This window comes from Typopeltis vanoorti, chromosome 12, assembly GCF_054136105.1.
Source record: "Typopeltis vanoorti isolate ZY-2024b chromosome 12, IOZ_Tvanoo_1.0, whole genome shotgun sequence".
In the NCBI taxonomy this organism is placed as follows: domain Eukaryota; kingdom Metazoa; phylum Arthropoda; class Arachnida; order Uropygi; family Thelyphonidae; genus Typopeltis; species Typopeltis vanoorti.
In genome coordinates, this window is record NC_143560.1 from 48847708 (window position 1) to 48867669 (window position 19962).

A 19962-nucleotide genomic window follows, 5' to 3' on the forward strand; every position below is an offset into this window, starting at 1 on the left:
AGTTATATTTTATAAATTTAAGTGTTATGCTCTCAAAAAAAGTATTCTTATGGATATAGACAAGTATTTTTTGCCACTAAAATGCATGTTTCACTCATTCGAAAATAATAAACTACCTTTTTCTCTTTCCATGATCTTTGCAAATTCTTTCTCTTGGAAGGGGACCATGATTAAGGCAAAACTTTAACCATACCTTTTGTTTCTGGTGCAAAGAAAAAAAACAAAAAAACAATGATTCTGAATTACTGATAATTTTATTATCTAATCAACATATCAGAAAGACTAAGATTAAAACAGAGCAAAAAACTGAAAGAACCAATAAACATGAAAGAAAAAATGTACCCAAATGGAATATACAGCACTTTCAATGGTTTTCTGTTTTTAAGCTAATAATCCAATAAATTCCCATTTAAAAGCAACTGCCAACCAAAATTTAGTTTACACTTTAAGAGAAACGAATTTTTCTGATTTTACTCTACTGATGAATAACCGTGTATGTTTTTAGTCAAATTCTTGGAAAGATAGTTTTTTATCTGTCAGAGAATTAATAATAAAGGAAAAATAGACTGTGAGACTTCTGCTGTCATGGTGATATTATTTCTTTGGTAAAAGTCAAGGCACATTCCATGGCTGGTAATAAGCAAGAGGAATGGAAATATCAATCCCACTTTATGAGAGATTGCAAAACCTATAACAGAAGAGGAGGCATTTTCTGGATAAGTGACTAAGGAGAAAAAAAGGAATATTTGATGGGTTTCTAAGCCATAATCTTTACAAGGTAAATAGTATGGGAATGGGTGTTTCTAAAGAAGACAGACTGAATGAAAGAAGAAGATGAAGTTAGTTGGATAAGTTTGGAGCAGAAATGTATATGGAGATTTACTAAGAGCCGATCATGTTTTTAAATGTTCAGAGAAAAGAAAAGCAATCATGGTGGATAATGTAGTAGAATATGCCCATGAAAATACGTATGAAAAATTCATAATACAGAGACAGAACACGCATGAGAAAGCAATTGGAAGAAATCTGTGAGAGAGATCGAGATCATTTATATGAAGACTGTCCTCTTCTGGATAGCTTCAAGCATTTTAAGAAAATTTTTGGTGCATTATCCTGAATGGGAGAACAGTATTCTAAGGATGGATATATTTGGAATTTTACAGCAATGTAAATATTCTAAATGTTATATAAATCTATTTATATAGCAATATACACATAAATAAAAAGGTCTCAAGCAGTGATGGAAAGAAGACACTAAGTTTCGTAGGCTATGGATATAACATATACTAGGAAATGCAAGAAGTGTAATTAAGTTGCCTCTTGCATTTCCTGTCAGGGTCAAAAGAGAAATCTGATCCTGACTAGCAACTTGAATATTATCAAAAGGAAGAGAGGATGAAATGAGACTTTTTTTTAAATGAGAAATAAGACAGTGTTTTGGCAATATCGAAGTTGAATAGATTATTCTCATCCTCACTGGAGAATGGCAAAAAAGCAATGACACTTTTTTAAAGATATTACTTATGGAAGATCTTATAGCTTGAATCATTTGAGCACTATGTGATTTGCAGAAAAAGGAGAATGGAGGGTGCTGTTATCAGAAAAACTACGAATATGATTTTTAGTTATTGAGAAATTTGTCATTAATGTACACAAAGAAGAGTGTGGATAAATTACAGACCCCCTGGGATAGGGCAGCATTGAGCAAGAAATCTGGACAGAGGAAACCGTCTATTATGATGTAGTCAATGACAAGAAAAGAAACTGATGACCAAATTGGAAAGGGCTGAAATTAGACTAAGATGGTAGCTTGGAGAGGAGGTTGCTGTGCCAGAGCCAATCAAATGCCCTGGAAATATCAAGAGCAACCACATCATTTTTGCCTATCTATGGATCATGTCACAAGATAGGTAAGATCTGCTGTGAAATGAGAATGGCAAAATCCATATTGTGATTGCTAATTAATTAGTGGGTCTTTAGGTAATGCAGAAGGTGAATGTTGTGATACAGAATATCAATTCTACAGGGCAAATTTTTGAGCATAACTGGGGACAGTACATAGACCAGGAGAAGTAATGGCATTTAGACTAGTGAGATTTTTTTTGATCATTTGAGTAGGCAGTAAGTTTTCTGCATCTGGTCCTTTCAAAGTCTCATTGGGATTTGCTGATGGTTTTACATATGTTGCAGGATGTATGTGAAACAGGTTTTTAACTTGAGGTGATATGCTGAATTTTTATCATGTAGTGCTTCAGCACATATGTGAGAAAACCAAAGCTCAAATACTGGTCAATAGTTCTGGATAGCACTTTTAATGTAAATCCCACCCACAAAAGGCTGTTTGCCTACAGTACATTAGTATTGGTACTGTAGATGAACTAGGGGTAAGATACTAGAAACCAAACATGGAATTTTGTCAAGCAACTTTAGGTTTGAAAAAGCCTAGTAGGCTAAGGCTATGGATATAACAAGAGGTAAAAATAAACCATCTCTTGCATTTCCTGTCAGGATCAAAAGAAAAATCTGATCCTGACTGAAAATATGAATATTATCAAAAGGAAGCAGAAATGAAGTGAACTTTCATTTCATTAAAATGAGAAATATATGGTATAGTGCATCTGAAGAAGAAATCTAATCCTGACTAGTGATTTGAATATTATCAAATGGAAGAGAGGATAAAATGATACCTTTTATGAGAAATAAGACAGTGTTTTACACTAGGAAATGAAATTCCTCTATAACCTGAAGACATGCACAAACAAGTATCTTCATGTCCACAGCAGGATTCAAACCCAATGTGGATTAGAGTAGGGCATGAAGGTCCTCATTCTGGCAAAGGATTACATCAGTTATTCAGTCAGATCAGGTGTTGGAATGAAGAAAGCAGAAACAGTAATCAGACCACAGAAAAGAAGCAAAAAATCGTGGCAATCATTCCATTTAGTGCCACTGAAGTACCAGAAGGTAAGGAAATGAAAAAGCAATCTGTGGAAAAGAAACATGAGTATAATTATGGTTGCAGTCACTAAGAAGAGACCTGCTATCTGCAGTATATTTGGAAGGAGAGGTAGTCTAAAAAATAAAATCTTAGATGTCAAAAGAATGACGAGAGTTATCTGGTCTGGTTGGTAAAAGAACAATTTGTGTTAGATTATTATTAAGCAAAAACTTCAGCATCTCTTTGGTCTAATCTAAGACATTAGAAGGGAAGACAGTTTGAATTATGCACACTGAAATTGCCAAGGAAAATGATCTCATAGTCAAGCTAATTGGACTGTAGCAAATCAACTTTCGAATGTAAATAATCAAAGAGTCAGGGAAGTTATCCGAATTAAGAGATTTATATGTTTAGTCATTCATTATGACAATTATGTTAATATTAATACTGGAAATTATTTCTTGCTAGAAAGGAATAGCTGTAAACATATCAATTTCTTGATATGTACCTTCATGGGGTGTACAGATTACAATAAGAACACTACATGATTAAATTTACATTATTACCAATCACATATCAACAATTTTCCTCCAAACCTAGATTGCCTTTGCATGAGTGTTTTTCCTAGCATCAAATGCCTGTTTTAATTACCTTTCCCAGTTCTGTTTAAGTGACTATACCACCTTAGATCAGCTCTGTTCACACACTTTTGAATGCTAACAATGTCAAATTGTTTTCTAATATTTTCATTTTAAATATGATTCTGCAGTTCATGCTATCTGTTTAATCCCCTATTTTTGCTCAGAATGCTCATATTTGTGGTCTCTAGCCTTTGATCAAATGCTTTATTTCTAACCCAACTCTCAGATCCATAACTTAAGACTGGTTTGAACAATGTCTTGTATACTGCTGGTTTCAGCTCATTACTCTTATTTCATATAAATTTATTCAACTGGCTCGCCCACCATACCAGATTTGCTTATTCTATTGTCTATTTCTATATTTAATTTGCTATCTTCATTGAAAAGTGGGCCTAAACAGCTAAGATAGTTTACTTATTTTAGAGCTCTGTTTGGAATTCTGCTGAAGTTTTCTATGTTACTATCTCTTTTCATAGTTTATGTCTTTTTATTGCCCATTTTTATGTCAGATTTGTTACAGCAGTTCAGAAAATCCTGGATTTGTTTAGGAGTTGGAAGTTTTTTCCTACTTGGTTAGACTATAATAAATAAATTTAGTTTAATTCCTTTATCCAAGTGTAAGCAAACAAAGTTTGCACCTGAAGTACATATCTTCAGGACTGAGGCAACTCGTGGTAAAGGTGGACCAAGCTCTCATCACTCCTTGTCTCAATATCTCCCATAATGCAAAGCACATCTCCTTGCAGACATGTACAATGCTATGCATGAAGGGAAAGGCCACTACCCAGGCCGGTTTCGACCTTTATCGAGGTCTTGTCAGTGGGAGCCAGACCCGGAAGTGGTGATACTAAGGCAGAAGCAATGGAGAAGTCATATTTACCTATACGAGTTGCCAAAAGGTGATGACCACCTTATTATTAAATTACTCTGGATTTAGAGAAAGATGTTGGAAGTTTTTTTCCACTTGGTTAGACTATAATAAATTTAGTTTAATCCTTTATCCAAGTGTAAGCAAACATACATATTGGTAAATATGACTTTCACAGTCTCATTATCCAGTACCATATTATGATATTTGCCCAAATCACTACTTGATTGCCTGCCATTCGAGAAGATGAGCTTCGTATTTTGTGTTGAATACTATGGCTACTCCTTCTTTTCCTTGATTGTCATTGCCTTAATATAACATTTTGTATTTATTGCTCAGATAGATCTCACCAGTTTTTGTCTTTTTTGTTTGAGTCACCCCTATTATGTCGATCTGGTACTTATCTAATTCCTCAGCTAGCTCCATTTCTTTGCCATTCAGGCTTCTTATGTTGATAGTAACGATCTTTAACTCTGGTGATGTTGAGTTGGGGTGTGCTTTCAGATTTGTTCCAGTAGCTGACTTTTCGCTGTTCGCCCTGGTTCCTTGGCAAAAACAATGGGGGGCCTTGTTTAACCGGGCGACGCCCCAGCCAGCATGAAATTTTGTCATGTTGTACCATCATTTTGTATATTGGTTTAAGACAATAAGAATACAATTTGGTTGGCGCTAAATCCCAAATTGGCAGCCATCCTCTTTCATTCAGTATCCAGGTAGATACCTAACAGGGTGCACCACGAGAAGGTGAGGATTGGACATTAGGTCAGAAGTCCTGGTCGGTTTTCCGCATTCCTTTAAAGGTTATGTGGAGGTCTCCTCTCAGTTATACAGCTTTGACCCTTAAGCATCCCCTCTATTGGCATATTTGAAGTTGATATACAGTTTGTAAAAGTAACTTAATAAGAGAGTTAGCTCACCTCTTTGCAAGTATACTAGAAGTTTAATAAGTGGATGTTGTAAACAGAGTAAATAAGTTTTTGAGTTGAAGAAAGTTTTTGCGATCATTTTGAAACACATTCCAGAGACAGAGGTTTTTTTGTGTGCTGCTGCTATTTGTATTAATTAGATGGGTAAGAGCAATTTCTATATCACATAAATAGAGCATTTGAATTTCAAGTTCATTATTATTATTTATAAATTAAATTGATTTTTTCAGTTCATTTTTTTGTGCATCTAGATTCTAGTCATTTTAGGGTAAAATGCCGAGTAAAAAAGTGGATGTTAGCGAGCATAGCAAGTTATCGTTACTATTTATTGCCTCTACGTTTTAACTAAAGCTGGAATTATTATGCTTATTACTGCAACTTAAAAAAAAAAATCAAAGCTGGAGTTGAATAAATCTTGTAATAAATAAATGTTGTAATTCCATAAATATGATGATTTTTGCTATAATTTTTATTACTGTAAATTCAAAATTTTTATTTTTAGTGAGAATATCTGAACTTTGCAGTTCACGAAATTCCAATTTTAACCTTGATTAGCAAGCTTAATTTGATTGCATTTAAATTCTTTAAAAAAAAAAAAAAAAAAAAAAACTTTTATCCTTATACTAAATTATTACTTTTAATATTTTTTCAGTATTCAGAATTTTTGTAGCAACTATGATGCTTGTCAACGAAGCTTGTCAAACAAAATCGACGTTCTCAAAATCAATAATCAACACTGCAATGGAAATCTTTCACAGAAAGATTTTAAACTATTTAGAAAATTTAATATTAAATATATAGTATCGTAGAAGTTGCATAATTATTTATAATCCATCGATATAAGTTAGTCATTTATTTATATAAAATGACTTACAAGGTTGCTAGTTTGATATTACCAAGATTTTTTGAATATTAATATTTATTGTATACATGTGAAATTCATTTATATTCTTGGGAAGAGACACAGTAAATTGTGCACCAAAAGGGGTCAAATATCATAAAACAGTAAAGGAAATTCAAAAAAAAAAAAAAAAAAAAAAAAAAAAAAAAAAAAAAAAAAAAAAAAAAAAAAAAACGGTAATTAAACTGATAGTTTAGTTAGCATTATTTGGCTAGTATTTGTAAAGCAGTATACTGTATACAAGTGTATATACCTAATTCTATGGTTAAAGTAGTTGTCGCAGTCGGTTAGAATATATTATTCAATTAACATGTTCGCTGCCACGCTACTTCGGCATAGTCTGTTCCTGTATGCCGAGCAATTTCACTTCTTCAAGTTCAGTACGGTAATCTCATTGCCGGTGGCAAGCGTCATACGAGTATACTCGTAGTTGGCTTGTGCAGAGCACATACCATCTATGAGTATACACAGTTTTGCTGCTAGCTCCACAAGCCAAGCATTTTCACTTCTTCAAGGTCAGTACAGTAATTTTGTTGCCGGCAGTAAGCGTCATAAGAGTATACTCGCAGCTGGCTTGTGTAGCTCATATACGAACTACGAGTATACTCTTAGTTGGCAGCAAACATGTTAATTATTATTCTTATTTTACTGTTAATCGCTTATTTTAACAAAACCAAGATACTACTGTTTCTATTTTTCAAGCTTTTAATGTAATTGTTTGTTTTATTTATGTGTTTATTTTGTATTTAATAAATATATATTTAGCTTTTGATAGATTAATTCATATAATGATGCCAAGAAAATTTGAATCCGAAGCTAGTAAAAGAAAACGACTTAGAGAAAATGAAAAACAGCTAAATAGTCAAAAGGGGGCAATTTTGTCTTTCTTGCATTGAGAAAATGAAGAATTTCGTAGAACTGAAGTTGTACTTCACAGTTCTCGGAATGAAAACGAAACATTGGTATCATTATCAGGAGGAGATGAAAGTGAAGATGAAGAACATAAAAATGATGTAGAAAACACAGAAGGAGAGAAAGAAGTAAATGAAACAAATCAAGAGGATTCTGAAGAAAATTTTCAATCGGAGTCTGTACTTACCAGCAAGCAAGCTATCTCTTATCCTACCAATATAGCAGTGTGGCCACTTACTATTGATGAACAGTTTATCGAGCATAATTTAATAAATATGCCCCAGAATGTTGACAAAATCGAAAATTTTAAAAAAAGAATACACAGGACGCAATAGAATATATGTTAGAAATGTAAACATATCACATTTTTACTATAAAAAGGCGAATGGAACATAGGAGAAACGAGAGTGGCTAATTTTTCAGAAACCAGGAAAGAAATTTACTGTTTTGTTTGTAAATTGTTTTCTAAGTCAAATAATAGCTTAATGAAGGGTTTTAATGACTGGGGAAACACAACACTAACCTTATGTGATCACGAGCATTCTACTAGCATATACGAGCGATGTGCACATATTGCAAAAGAAAATCAAGTGCTATAAATAGTCGAATTGATCAAACAAATACAATGTGAAGAAAATTATTGGAGAGAGGTTTTAAAAAGAATAATAGCTACCATTAAGTTACTGAGTAAACTAGGGCTAACATTTAGAGGAAATACAAATGATATTTTTTCTGATTCTTGCGGAAATTATTTACAGTGTTTACATTATTTAAGTGAATTTGATGATTTTTTAAAACATCACATGAAAATGTATGCCAACTGTGGCTCTGGCAGATCAAATTATCTTTATTACCATACTTGTGATGAATTCATAGCATTAATAGCTAAAAAACAAGAGAAATATTAATATCAGAAATTAAGAAAGCTGCTTATTTTGCAATAATACTTGATTCAACACCAGACATTGCCCATAATGACCGACTAAATATCCAATGCCACAAATTCTGACATTAGAGAAACATTTACCAGGTTCATCAGAATTACACAACATAATTATTTATATTTAGAAGAGGTAGTATTAAAAAAAATTTAGAAAAATTATCTTTGGATATGAAAATGTGCAGAGGGCAAAGCTATGATAACGCTGCCAATATGAAAGGTATCTATACAAGCTTACAAGCTAGGCTGAAAAAACGTAGTCCCTCTGCACATTATATACCGTGCTCTAGTCATTCCTTAAATTTAATTGGCAACTATGCCGCAGAATCTTGTCCGGAAGTAGTGCAATATTTTTGTTTTATTCAAAATGTATATAATTACTTTTCATCTTCAACAAGAAGATGGGGTATACTCCTTAAACATTTAGGAAAAAAATCTTTAGCAGTTAAAAGACTAAGTGAAACGAGGTGGTCCACAAGAGCTGATGCTACATTGGCTTTGAAATGTGGATATAAACAAATTAAAGACTCATTACTTGAACTATCCATTTCTCCTCATGAAAAACCTATTTCTAAATTAGAGAGCTCATCATTGGCTGAACATTTTGACAAACCAGAAACAGCAATTTTAACAGTTATGCGGGATAAAAGTTTACAACGAATAAGTGCTACTAGTAAATCTCTACAAGATCCAGATATGGATTTGTTTTTAGCTAATAATTTGTTATTACACTCTTTAGTTGGTTTTATTTTAGATATAAGAAATAGTTTTGCTGCTATAAATGAAGAAGCAAATTTATTGACAGATGAGACAAAATTTAAAGATGAAAAGGAAAGAGTTAAAAAACGAAAAAAAAATGAGTGACGAAGTTTCACAATCTAACAATGAGATTATATTACATAGGAAAGAAAATTTCGCTGTGAACACTTTTAATGTCATTTGTGATAAGCTAATTTTGGAAATTAATGAAAGAACAAAAAGCTATTTAGACATATTAGATATGTTTGACATTTTTTTGAAGGAAGATATAGATCAAGACAAGTATTGATAAAATTTTACAAACTTATGGGACTGATATTGATCTAGAAAAATTTACTGATGAAGTTAAGCAATTTTTAATAATGATAAAGGAAGAAAATTCTTCAATTAAAAATATGTACAAATTTATAAACGATGGGTTAAGGTCTACTTTTCCAAACGTAGAAACAATTTTAAAAATATTTTTGACGATGCCTATTTCAAATGCAAATGCTCATTTTCAGTGTTAAAACGAATAAAAAATCATTTAAGAAGCAACTTGCACCAAAATAAAAACAAGTGACCTGTCGTTATTATGCACTGAATCAGATGTAATGGACTCGATCAATTATGATGACATTATAGATATATTTGCTAAAACCAAAGCCAGAAAAAAAAACTTTTAGTTATTAATTTTTTTATTTAAATTTGAACTGATTTATTTTTATACTTTTTTTAAAATGCAAATATATGTATACCAATGTTGTATTGTGTCATTAAAATGAGTTAATATGGAAATGTTGACTTTTATTTTCAATAAACTAAAAAAATGCTTATTTTTGAGGGCCTCATAATGATGTTGTGCCTCGGGCCTCCAAAAGTATAAATGCAGCCCTGATTACTATCCATTTTTGCATCTACATAGTTTTGTGAATCATTGTTCTCAGTGATTAACTTTGTTAAGTCTTGTAGTAGAAGTAGCCTTACAGATGAAACTAGTAGCGTGTACATATCTCTAAAGATTACAAAATATAAACCTGATTACTGAAAAAAAGAGCCAAACGGCTTCACTTCAGCAAAGCAAAATTATTCAAATTAAGTGGATATTAAATCCAATATTATTTCATAGTTGAATATAGAAACTACAAGAGTTTTATGACGAATATAGAGACCATAAAAGTTTTGGCGGATACAAGCATATGCCAACCTTTCATGACAGGGCAACTTGTAATAAAGGTGGAGCAAGCTCCGATCACTGTCCTTACGGAGAGCCAAACAGCCAAGTGAAGCCGCTTGGCCCTCTTTTTCAGTAATTTTTGGTGCCTTTTGTAATGCGACACCTTTTTTTCACAACTCGTATTGTAAAGTACAAGTTCTGCATCACTTCATCCCAAGTATTCTTGGTCTAGCTCCCACTGACGAGACCCTCAAAAAAGGTCGAAACCAGCCTGGGTAGTGACCTCCCCACCATAATGTATAACATCATACATCTCCTAGGAAACTTGTTTTACATTATGGGAAAATACTAAGGACAGTGATCGGAGTTTGCTCCACCTTTACTACGAGTTGCCCTGTCATGAAAGGTTGGTGTATGCCTGTATCTGCCGAAATTTTTATAGTCTCTATATTCGGCATGAAACTCTTGTAGTTTCTATATTTGGCAATGAAATAATATTGGATTCAATATGCACTTAATTTGTATAAACCTGATATAAATTATCTGTCATCAGTGATGCAGCAGCAGAAGTCTCATTGATGACAAATAAATAAAACGTCCACTTCCTTTTTGTCTAGTTTTGAGTTGATGTTTTCTGCTAAAAAAATGATAAAGATTAACTTCTGTTTAATATATCATGTAGATAAAATATCATTTTATTTTATCTGTAATTTTTATGTATTACTCGCAAGGGATTAAGAATTAATAAAATAATATCTTTCATTTTATTTTCTTTTATTGTGCTTTAGTCAAGAAACGATTATGAGATTGTACACTATAATATATTGAAAAAAACTTGTCTGATTGATCTTTATAAAAAAAAAAAAAAAAAAAAAAAATTCAGAATTATTGTTTACTCTTTTGCTGATGTTAAAAATTAAGGCTTCAAATTGTGTGACTGTATATGGCAGCTAGAATTACTTAAAGGCAAATAAAAAATATCCACACTATCGACAGGGCAGAAAGACTTTTAAGTAAAAATTCTGTCACTAAAATTTTGCATCAAAGATTTGCCGATTTTGGAATGCATACTTAAAAAGGTTCCCCACCCCTGGTCTAGTTTTTATTTGATTTGCTAATTTGTGCTCATACTGCACTTTTGTGTCCTTACTAGCTAAGTCACTCTCCTGACTTGCTGTTTATACTCTTCATGTAACACTGATTATTACCATTATTCATCTTGTACTGCCTCCAGAGAGTGCCTTCTCCAAGATTTCATACATATGCCCCTCGTTCATTTATTCCACACCTACCTTATTCAGCTTTTTGACCTCCAGAATACATTCACACATTGATGCTGTTATGTATTTCTTTTTCAAAATACATACAGTTTCTAAGCAGTATTTATTTTCTTACCGCTAACTAATCATTTCAGGTTATAGCTTCAAGCTGTTTCCCAAGCTTGTCATAATCACCAGCCTTGTATTTCTGCATATATCCTTTCCTCACAGAAGCCTGCATATGGCTAGCCAGAATCCAAGTGATCATTTTATAATCACTCTCACCAGCTGGAGGAAAGTGAGATTACATCTTCTGATGAAATGATCAGATCTAAAACTCTCAATCTTCTTATTTATATTTAATTATTTATAAATCATAAAAAAGCACATACAGCAAGTAATTTACAATTATGAGAGATTTTACAAGGACACATCTATAAATTACATATACTATTTTAAGATTTTCTGACATCATCCTGTAATACTGTAATAATAAAACAGCACGTAAGTGCCAGTCATTACTCAAAGAAAATTTTAAAAATCAGCAGCAGCTTAACATTGTCTATGATAATGAAGTGTCAAATGCATTCAAAATTTCATTACAGAATTGAATGTTTTATGGAGATGCAAGGAAACTGATCAAGTTATTGTGATGCATCACATATTAATTATTAATATGTTTCTCACCCATGAAAGTTTGTAAACCTATAGTACATTTAGCACTATGGGTAGGCCAAGGGTTTTTTTTTTCTATTTTGTTTTATTAATTTTATACAATTTTTTGTATTTTTATTTAAATAAATTCCAAAACTCTGTTCTAGAGACCCAACTTTTTTAAGCCACTTCGGGCTTCCAAATAAGCGGGGTGGCGGTCTCACACTGGGAGATTAATTTCATCTCCTATCTAAAGACAATTACAAACACCCATGGCTGTGACAGAATTCATACTTGCAGCCTGTTCACTGAAGAACAAATATACTAACCAATCAGCCTAACAACTTTTTTTCTTTTCTTAGTTTTAATGCTAACTTTTTACACTTCATTTTATTTTATTTTTTTTTAAACCAAAGTACTGTATAGGATCAGGACTGAAAAATCACTCACCTGTGAGCATTTTTTTTCTCCCTAAAAGTTTACTAACATATCTAAGGGCAGTTCTTTTTTTCTGGGAAAAAAGGTGCCGGCACTCACCATGAAGATGTTATTACAGCAACTTCCACACTTTTAACATATCCTCCGATATACCCTCGTCATCTCTAGATCACTTCTTGCTTTTGGTATCAATTGCAGAATAATGACCTCGGAGCAGCCATGAGTCCACATATTTGTTAGGGCTGAACTGAGTGAGAAGAGGTTCTTACTATCCTGATGAACATCAGTGCAGAAGTTTGTCCGTGCAAGCAGAAATGACCTAGATGAATTACTATAAGATTCATCTGAGAGAAATCCCTTTCACATTCACTGGAAGATACTGCAATTGTAGTCAAAGTGTGCTTTAGAGAAGTAGTGTGCCTGGAACTTTATTTTCTTGAAGATATTCACAGAAACCACGAACTGCTTCTCTTTCATTTAAGCGAAATTTGCATGCTAACTTTTTAATTTCAGCTTCACCAAATGTCAGATGCTTCCCAGGATTTTTTGGCCAATACTTGGAATCTAAAATCTTAGTACATTCAGGCAAATCAGCATCATCTCCTTCAAGCAGACGCTTTCCAACAGCTTCTTTCAGACTTTTATAGAAAGCAGATGAACTTATTGCAGGACTGTTGCAGAGTGAATATAGAACTGATAAACTGATATTGGAAGCAATCGGAAGTGAACACAACTGCCTGTTTCTGGTTGCATACCTGTAAAGTCAGTCCTATGACAATGCTATACTTATTTTCGAGTTAAGTACTAACATGACTGACAGAAGTTATTTTCCAATGGAAAAATGACATTTTGTTACATATGGTTCTTCTGTGAAATATGTCAAAACTTGAAGAAAATAATGTTAATTCAAAATTATTTCTGTGCACAAAAAAATATTTCATGACAAGTATGAAACAGAGAAGCATATCCAAACCTTATACTCAATGAGCAATGTTGCTGGTCTGGTTGGCTGAGTGGTTAGTGTATCTGCTCTCCAGCCAAAAGGCTGAGTGTTTGAATCCTGCCGTGGGCATGGATGTTTGTGATTGTCTATGAAAGTGGTGGTAGATGGCATTGGTGTAGTTGCAGTTCATTGAAGTTGGTGGATTAAGTGAGTAGTGGTGGAGACAGAGGTGTAGAGTAGACGCCCCCCCCCCCTTGATGAGTTTCTGGACTCCCTCAAGGTGTCACGTAGTAGTAGGAGTAATAATAATATGCTGATTCTACACATTGCAGAATCTGTTTTGAGGTTTGAAACCGAATTCATACAAACATTACATTATCATCTGTGAGCTGCTTGTGGATGTGGGAAATGTTATGCATCTTGATGGTTAAAAAAAATCTGATATTTTCAGATAATCCTTTAATTTTCAAAGATTGAGTCTGAACAAAAGGATTAGCCTTCTAGTTAATTAAAATATAAATCAGGTGTCCAAGTATGAACTAAAAAATAAAAATAACATGACAGAAAGAACCTCAAAAATTTCTCTCCTGAAGAAGAGAACAATTTAATGGGCTAATATTTCAAATACTCACCAGGACCTATCAAGCATCCAATAATCAGGCCAAGAAATATGGATATTTAACTGAAATGCTTCTATATTTTCTATAGGCTGAGATAACCCAGTACTCTTTAGTTTTGGACATTTTTTATATAGTTTAAAGAGATGCCGAAGAATGCAATTTCTGTAATTCTGAGACTGTTGCAACTCAACAATAATACAAGAAAAGAGGTGGGCATCCATTTTAACTGAGGTCTGTTTTAGCTTCACAGAATTCATTATTATTTCTTGAATACCTTGAAAATCAAGTTCTGACCATGTCTGTTCTTTGAACGTGGGATAAAATTCAGGACATTGGTGTTCCTTCTTCTTCCTTGAGGTAGCATGGGCTAATAAAAAATCATATCTTTTCACTAAAATACTTTCACTGTTATCTTTGAAACTGTGCTTATCTTCTTGATAAATATGCCTTGAGGATAAAATTTCTGAAATAATAATAAAGCAGCTGTCACATAAAATATAATTAGAAAAATACTTATGACCAGATGTCACAGGATTGATTTTTATAATTTTTGATGTTCTTTGGTTATTCATAGCAATCAAGGTTCAGTCCTTACACTTGAACAAATGATGTCACCTGTAAAACAATGAAATAAATACATGAAATCATAACTATGTAATGATTATTGGCAGGACTCAGCTTACTAATGTAATGTAACTAATATCCAAATACTATATAAACAAATTTTTTTTATTAGTTAAACTTAAGTTTAAACTTAAATTAACTGAAGTAGCTTAACTAATCTGTATAAGAGAGAGAGAAGAGGATAAGAACCAAACGTGTGCATTAATATAAAAACTAAAGGAAAGCAATACAAACACAATACAATCAAGTATTTTTACAAAGTAGACGACATCAATTGCCTGTTTTATTATAATATCAGTATTATTATGGATGAAAAATAATGAAAAGTTAAAATGAAGAAAGTCACTTTCGTGTATGTTAATGGCAAAAAAAAAAAAAAAAAAGCTACAAACTGGTTTTGAATTATTCACTTCGGAAAAAATACTATTGTTTAAGAAGACTAGTTAATCAATATCTTAATCAAATTTTCACTAGTCATTGAAAATGTACCGCAAGTATCAGGTTCCATAGTGTATTGTAACAAGTACAGAAGTAGGGAATGTTACCAAAAGGTTGTGGCAGAAGTAAACATATTTGAACTGTGGAAAGTCAATTATGAGAATAAACTATAAATGTAATTGACAGAAATTGAAAAACAACAAAAAGAGATTATAAGCAGGGTGTTTTAAATTAAATTATTCATATTAAGAGCAATCGAAGAGAGAGCCAAGTAGACGAAATACCCTCAAACCTTGGTAAGTACACTAATCAGATTATGGAAAGTTGTTTTGACAAAAAAGGACTGATAGGGGAAACAAGCTCTGTGATTGTGCAAAGATTCAGTCTATGACAAACAGAGTTATTAGATAATGTTTATTTCACTGATTTCATAAAATAATGTGATACAAAAAACAAATCACAGAGAGCTGACATGCTGCAAGGTACTGTCAGGGAGATCCAGATGATCAATGTGTTGGCCTTTTGTACAGAACCAATAGCTGATACCACCAAACAGCATTGTCTACAGTGGAACATAACTGATCTGTTGAAAGGTTTTGTCTTTCAAATCTGTCAGATGAAGAATTGTGCCCCAGTATGCCATGCTTCTGAGATAACCCCAAAGTTAAATCACAGGGTAAGGTCTGGTGAATGCAAAGGCTATTTCATAGAAAATGAGCAACTGATTACTCTATCTCCCTTTGAAATGTTTACACAATAATTGTTGAACTTCACATCCTATGTGGGGAGGTGCTCTACCTTACATCAACATTGTGTTCAGGCACAACAGTGTTGATGCAGTTGAGGGATGACAAAACCACTCACTATATCCCAATAATGCACAGCTGTGACCATGAAAGGTCACAGGTCTGGTTGCACAGATCTCTTTGAAGAAAAATGGTCCAATAATGAACTTGTTACAACATCTTCAATTATTTGTGGTGAATTTCAGATTTATGGCCTTTTCCTGCTTGTCTTCTGAAATCAACAAACCTTGCATTTGGTGTCATTGGACCTTTTTCACAGTTTTTAAGCATTTGTACTCGTGAAGTGCCGCTGCAGAATTTTTCCCAATTCCTATAGAAACATTTCACAACTAAGGCACTTTCAGGCAAAGTGAGACCCACTGCCCAAGTCGAATGACTGCAGTCAGTCTCGCTCCTTCATTTATACCATCTTACAGCTTACATGATATGCCAAATTCACTAACCATATTTCTGTTATCAGTCATTGTTTGAATTTTTTTTTGTCAAAATTTTTTTCCCCAATGACCTGGTCAGATTGAAGCAGACTTCCAGAAGAAACTTGAATCCGGAGCCACTTTCATTGACCTAACATCAGCTAATGACACAGTCTGGATCAGGGGCTTCCTCCTAAAGCTAGTAGGAGGCCCCTGATCTTCACAACAATCTCCCACAGGGCTCTGTGTTATCCCCTTTACTCTTTAACGTCTATGTGTATGACTTACCACACACCAGCTCAAGCAAGTATATGTACGCTGATGACCTAGTGATCCTACATCAATCTGCCTCCTTTGCCAACCTGGAATCAACCTTGAACACAGACCCGAACATCCCAGAAGAGTACTTCAAGCAGTGGTACTTGAAGCCAAATCCAACAAAAACTGTCTACAGTATTTCACCTGAACAATGCAGAGGCGAATCGGCACCTCAACCTTTCTTTCTGTGGAAAAATGGCAGAACACAAGTCTCACCCGAAATGCCTTGCAGTGAGCCTGGACAGAAGCTTAACCTATAAAAGGCACACCACCAACCTGTCCAACAAAATTAAAACGAGAAACAATATCATTTCAAGGCTTGCTGGAACAACCTGGGGTTGTGGTGCAGAAGTCCTAAGGTCATCTGCACTAGCCCTCACATTCTCTGCAGCAGAATATTGTGCCCCTGTCTTGGAAAGAAGTGCACACACTAACATTATAGCCACCCAGCTAAACTCTACCATGTGCACAATTAGTGGGACAGCGAGAAGCACCCCTCTCTCCTGGCTGCCTGTCCTAACATTGCTCCACCAAACATACGGAGAAGAAAAGCCTCAATTAAAGAATTTAATAAACCAACGAGCAACCCACTCCTGCCCCCTGCACCAGACTCTCATAAATCCACTTAGTCTTTGCCTAAAATCTAGAAAGCCTTTCTGGTACATGGACGAACTCTCTTCAGCTGCCTTACCATCAACACCTGACATGTGGAGAGAATACTGGTCCAACAATCTCCCAACAAATGACTTCCTGGTAGAAGATCCCTGTACTCTGCAGCCTGGTTTTGCTCTTCCTAGGAAGATTTGGTCAATCAACAGGATCAGAACTAACCAGAGCAGATGTGGCTACCTACTACATAAATGGAGATTGTTAGACCACCCTTATTGTGAGTGTTCTCCCGTGACTCAGACGATTACTCATATTGTGAACAGCTGCCCAAGGCGCCAATTTCATGGTGGTGGCCTATAGGACATCTACAAGGTGACATATGAGGCCTTGGATTGGCTTTCCAAACTGGACATTGACCTGTAGCTGTTCTGTATTCCTTTTGCCATAAAAAATAAATAAAATAAATTACCTGGTCAATGTATCCACTGTTAAGTTCTGAATGAAACTGAAACTGTATTAATTTATATTTTCTTCAGAACTTAACATGCATCTTACATTTTGGCATATACTGATATATCAGAAGGATAAAATTGCTTGTAAATTACCAGCAACAATAATAATTTAAGAGTCTATTTAAGTTAAGAGATATTACATCGCATATTGTTTCTTAGCCGAATATAGAAACTATATAAAGTTCGGCGATTCCAAGCTTAAGCAAATACCTGGATAGTGCAACACCTGACCCATTTGGTAGTGCAAACTGAGGCAACTCATAGTAATGGTGGAGCAAGCTCCAATTGCTATTCTTGGTATTTATATATAATGTGAACTTAGCTCCTAGGAGTTGTATTACTTTCTACATTATGAGAGAAGGTCACTACCCAGACCAGTTTCAATCTTTATTGAGGTCTCATCAGTGAGTAGGTTGACCTAGTTAATACCAAGTTTGTAGTGAACAGAACTTACATCCCTTCTATGAGAATTGCCAAGAAGGTGTCCTAATAAATTACTAATTATAAGAAGAGCCAAAGGCTGTCGTTGAATTGAAGCCTTTGGCTCTTCATATAATTAGTAATTTAAGAGTCTATTTATTTGTCCATAGTGTTGTAATGTATTTACTGTGAATAGTCCATTGTTTAAACTTTGCTAAAATTTTATAAATATTTGTATGTGACTGGGAGAAGGCTAATCGGATTAAGTACTGATAGCCAGGAACAAAACACGTACACCAAGTACACGTGCATGGTGGAAGGAGGGCACGTGGTTCCTCCCCCCCACCACCACCGAAGAGCATGCTAGGGGAGATTATGGCGCTAGGCGCTGGGAGATGTAAGGTGACGTGAGCAAAGAGGGAGAAATTTAATGACGTAGTAAGGAAGTGTTGGGCGCAGGATTTAAAAAAAGCAAAGCAGCACGAGCTCAGGACTTTTTTTTGTCATCTTCTTTGCTTGCCGATGTTTGTCCCCATTCCTTGGAAGGACCGCCGAAGCAGAGAGTTTGGGAGCATGCCGAGGAGCCCTTGGGAGATCGCCGGTTAAGGAATTGCCCAGCAGAGCTGAGTTCCTGATTACCGCAGACAGCTAAGCCTTGCTGAGCCAGATGACCAGCATGCACCTGCTTTTGTCACCGGAGATATATCCAGTCCGGACCATTCAGTGGGATAATGCAGACCAAGCAGAACGGAAGGTGGACCTGGAGGTGATGTTATATCATGATATATATGATGTTCTAATAGTTCCCAGCAATTGGTAAAGTGAATGTATAAAAGAAGAAAGACTAATTATTAGTTGGACATTAAGTTTAGAAGGTTGTGAATTTTATTCAAGGACTTTAGAGATATAGTTTAAGAAGTATAATTAAGAAAGTGTTGAATTAAGGAATTAATAACGATATAGACACGAAGTAAATATTATAAGACAAGTAAGAAGAAATATAAGGAAAGTGAGGACATACCACCACCAAGTTTGAAGTTTATCTGCTGGTTCTTTATACAGGTTGCTCTGAATGGGGATACCTTAGTTTGAAACACCCTGTAATCATGATACCAAACTACTGAAGGTTTAAATGGAGATTTAAAAATAAGGCCATTTCTGGATAATACTTCAGGCCTCCATGGAATTAAAAAATTCACTACAGAAAGATACATTTTAAAGACCACAATACCAGCTGCAGCTCGCTTTGAGCACGTTCAGTAATGCAGCTGCCACCATCTATATTCTGACAAGGTTTCCACTCACTTTTCCCTCACTATTATCTTGTATGCAACAGGGATTGAAAAATGTGCTCATCTACAACAATGAGAATTTTTTGTTGACAAGAAAAAAAAAAAAAGCAGAGTTTAATTGTCTGTTTCATTCATGTAATGCTGATTATATGATGTTTTACTCCATAAAATATTTATCTTTTACCTAACTTATTGTACTACTTAGGGTAGACAGTCATTACAAACTGTTTTGTTGATTGTCAAAATTCTGACTGTGAATACAGAGGACAGGATACTCAGGTATCATAAAAATGTTTAAAGAGCACTAAGGCATAACACAAATTAACCGGGTCACAAATAGCTGGTAATATGTTTTCTTTTATTCGCATTACTTATTTTCCATCACTTTATTGCAGTAACATAGAATAGAAATAAACCAATTACAGATAGTGGTAACTGGCTTATTTCATACCCAGTGACAGAATAAAAAAGAAGTGCTATAGATTTGTTTAATACTTTTCCAAAATATAATTTCTTTACACTGATTCTAAAAACATAATATGAATGTTTTTCTCAGTTGCCACCATGTCATATGG

At 34.2% G+C, this 19962-nt stretch overlaps 1 protein-coding gene across 2 annotated transcripts in view; it reads right to left on the reverse strand.

Annotated features, from left to right (window-relative positions):
* Positions 1-19962, reverse strand: part of LOC150100770 (uncharacterized) — a 71485-nt gene that overhangs the window by 34184 nt on the left and 17339 nt on the right. For both annotated transcript variants that reach the window (XM_090401964.1, XM_090401963.1), the window contains exon 2: positions 13968-14570. In XM_090401964.1, coding sequence (XP_090258090.1) covers positions 13968-14527 — 560 coding nt within the window. In that variant the 5' untranslated portion in view covers positions 14528-14570. The remainder of the gene's footprint in view (positions 1-13967; positions 14571-19962) is intronic.